The following is a 1,778-nucleotide window of genomic DNA, read 5'->3' as shown; positions in this document are numbered from 1 at the left end:
TTGGTCAGTGTTCAGCATCTTTAGCAGGGGTTGCACCTTCTGCCACAGTAGCGGTTGGAAATGCAGGAGAGGTCAAGGCCCCCCGAGGTGATGGGCACGCCCTCAGAGCTGAGGATGCTGCCAACAGCAGCGGAGGTGGAGGATCCCACAACAGTGTTCTGCGGGAAGGAGCTGAGGATGGGTCCGGGCAGGGTCACCACCACAGGAGAGGGTTCGATGACAATGGTGGAGTTCTGGCACTGCCTGACACAGGGCTCATTGCAGCTGCTGGCCAGAGGGGTGGGGCCACAGGGCCGGCATGGCTGGCACTGGTCACAGCAGGACATGTCTTGGGGTTGGAGGTGCACCTAGGAGAGAGAGCATGGAGGAAGCAGAACATGGGGATGCATGAGGAGCAGCATATCACCACACTATGAGGAAATGAATGCACATGCAGTGCTGGGACCTGAAGACAGTTCAGGGATGTCCAAGGGATTCTTTGTCTCATTCTCACAGAGCCCACTTGGAGCCCCTGTTACCTATCCAGCTACTGCCTACACCCTAGCCCACAAGCCACCTCCTTACAGGCCCAGCCTCCTCCCATGACAAACATTCTCCCCACTTTCCTCTCTCAGGACAGGCGGAGCCAGGCAGGGAGCACAGCTAATAGCAGCTGAGAGTTCCAGTGAGCTCAGACCTCGGTTTGGAGCAGGAGGAGTACAAGAAGGGGCTTCACACTCACCTGGTTCCCAAGAAGGAGATGAGAGAAGGGAATGAGAAGGCAAGGAGCTGGGCTGGCTTTTATAATGGACCCAAGCTGCCCCACATGCAGGGGCATCCCTTGCAGCAGGGAGTATTTTCTGACAAGCTCCTCTTGAATGCAAAACATCCCAGCTAATGATACGGGCGGTGCGTTGGTTTCCTGTGTTGCTGTTTTTCACATCCTCATTTATGTCATTTCCATTCCTCATGGAAGGCATCTTTTGAGTGGCAGGAAGTGTGACCCATGCATTTCCTGGTGGCACATGTCAGAGTGGGCAGAACACTCAGTTTACATGCTGGCGGAATCCAGCAAAGGCAAATGATATCAGCCTGCGTAGTAGGTCATCAATGTGAAACAGCTAGAGCCTGTGTGCTGGATCTATGCAAATGCCTGTGGGTATAGAGGTTTCCATGATTCCACACGTATGTGCATGAGCAGGTGAGTGTTTGTGTGTCTTGTGTGTCCCACATAACACCACGTGCTCTGGTCACATCAGGGCCACTCTCCACTGCTCTGCCCATGAGCTCCAGAGAGAAGCTATGGCCAGCAGGGGCCTGAGTATGGCTGAATAACCTCAGAACAAACCTGGGAGAGGTGTTTCCCTGCCCAAGCACAGAAATGCAAGCTTTTGTATCTTCACTGCTCTTTTTCTAAGCCTACTAAGTTCACCCTCTAATACCGCCAAACTCAGGCTTCAGCAGGGACTGCCTCACACCAGTTTGGATCCTGAGCTTAATTCCCCATCACAGTATCGAGAATGTATGAGGGCAGTGACAGTCACCCCTCCATGCCTCTCCAGGAGAGGACAGAACAGCTCTCTCCAAGGCTAAGTAGTTCCAAAGGGTGCAGTTAGCTTAATGTACAGGGAGAAAGTCTGAGAAGTCCTGCCCAACTTGTGTGAACCCACTGCTGAATAGACATGCATCCAGTGCAGCCTCAGAGTTTAATAGGGTGGGGCATATGTCCACCATACTGAAACCAAGGCCAAATATACCATTGCCAAGCATCCAGGAGGACTCACAGGCCTAGTGTGAAG

The 1,778-nt window shown here is 53.0% G+C and overlaps 1 protein-coding gene across 1 annotated transcript; it reads right to left on the bottom strand.

Moving 5' to 3' along the window:
• Window positions 1–20: 20 nt before the first annotated feature.
• Window positions 21–539, bottom strand: LOC110392025 (feather keratin Cos1-1/Cos1-3/Cos2-1-like). The gene has a single exon (XM_021383965.1). It carries the CDS (start codon window positions 324–326, stop codon window positions 21–23), a length of 306 nt encoding a protein of 101 aa, XP_021239640.1. The 5' UTR covers window positions 327–539.
• Between the last annotated feature and the right edge of the window lie 1,239 nt (window positions 540–1,778).

Source organism: Numida meleagris, unplaced genomic scaffold, assembly GCF_002078875.1.
Source record: "Numida meleagris isolate 19003 breed g44 Domestic line unplaced genomic scaffold, NumMel1.0 unplaced_Scaffold783, whole genome shotgun sequence".
Classification (NCBI taxonomy): Eukaryota; Metazoa; Chordata; class Aves; order Galliformes; family Numididae; genus Numida; species Numida meleagris.
The sequence above is the reverse complement of the archived record's forward strand: the minus strand, read 5'-3'. Positions and strand labels throughout refer to the sequence as shown.

Coding starts and splice junctions, on each gene's coding strand:
- LOC110392025 (XM_021383965.1), bottom strand. CDS start 326: ATGTCCTGCTGTGACCAGTGCCAGCCATGCCGGCCCTGTGGCCCCACC.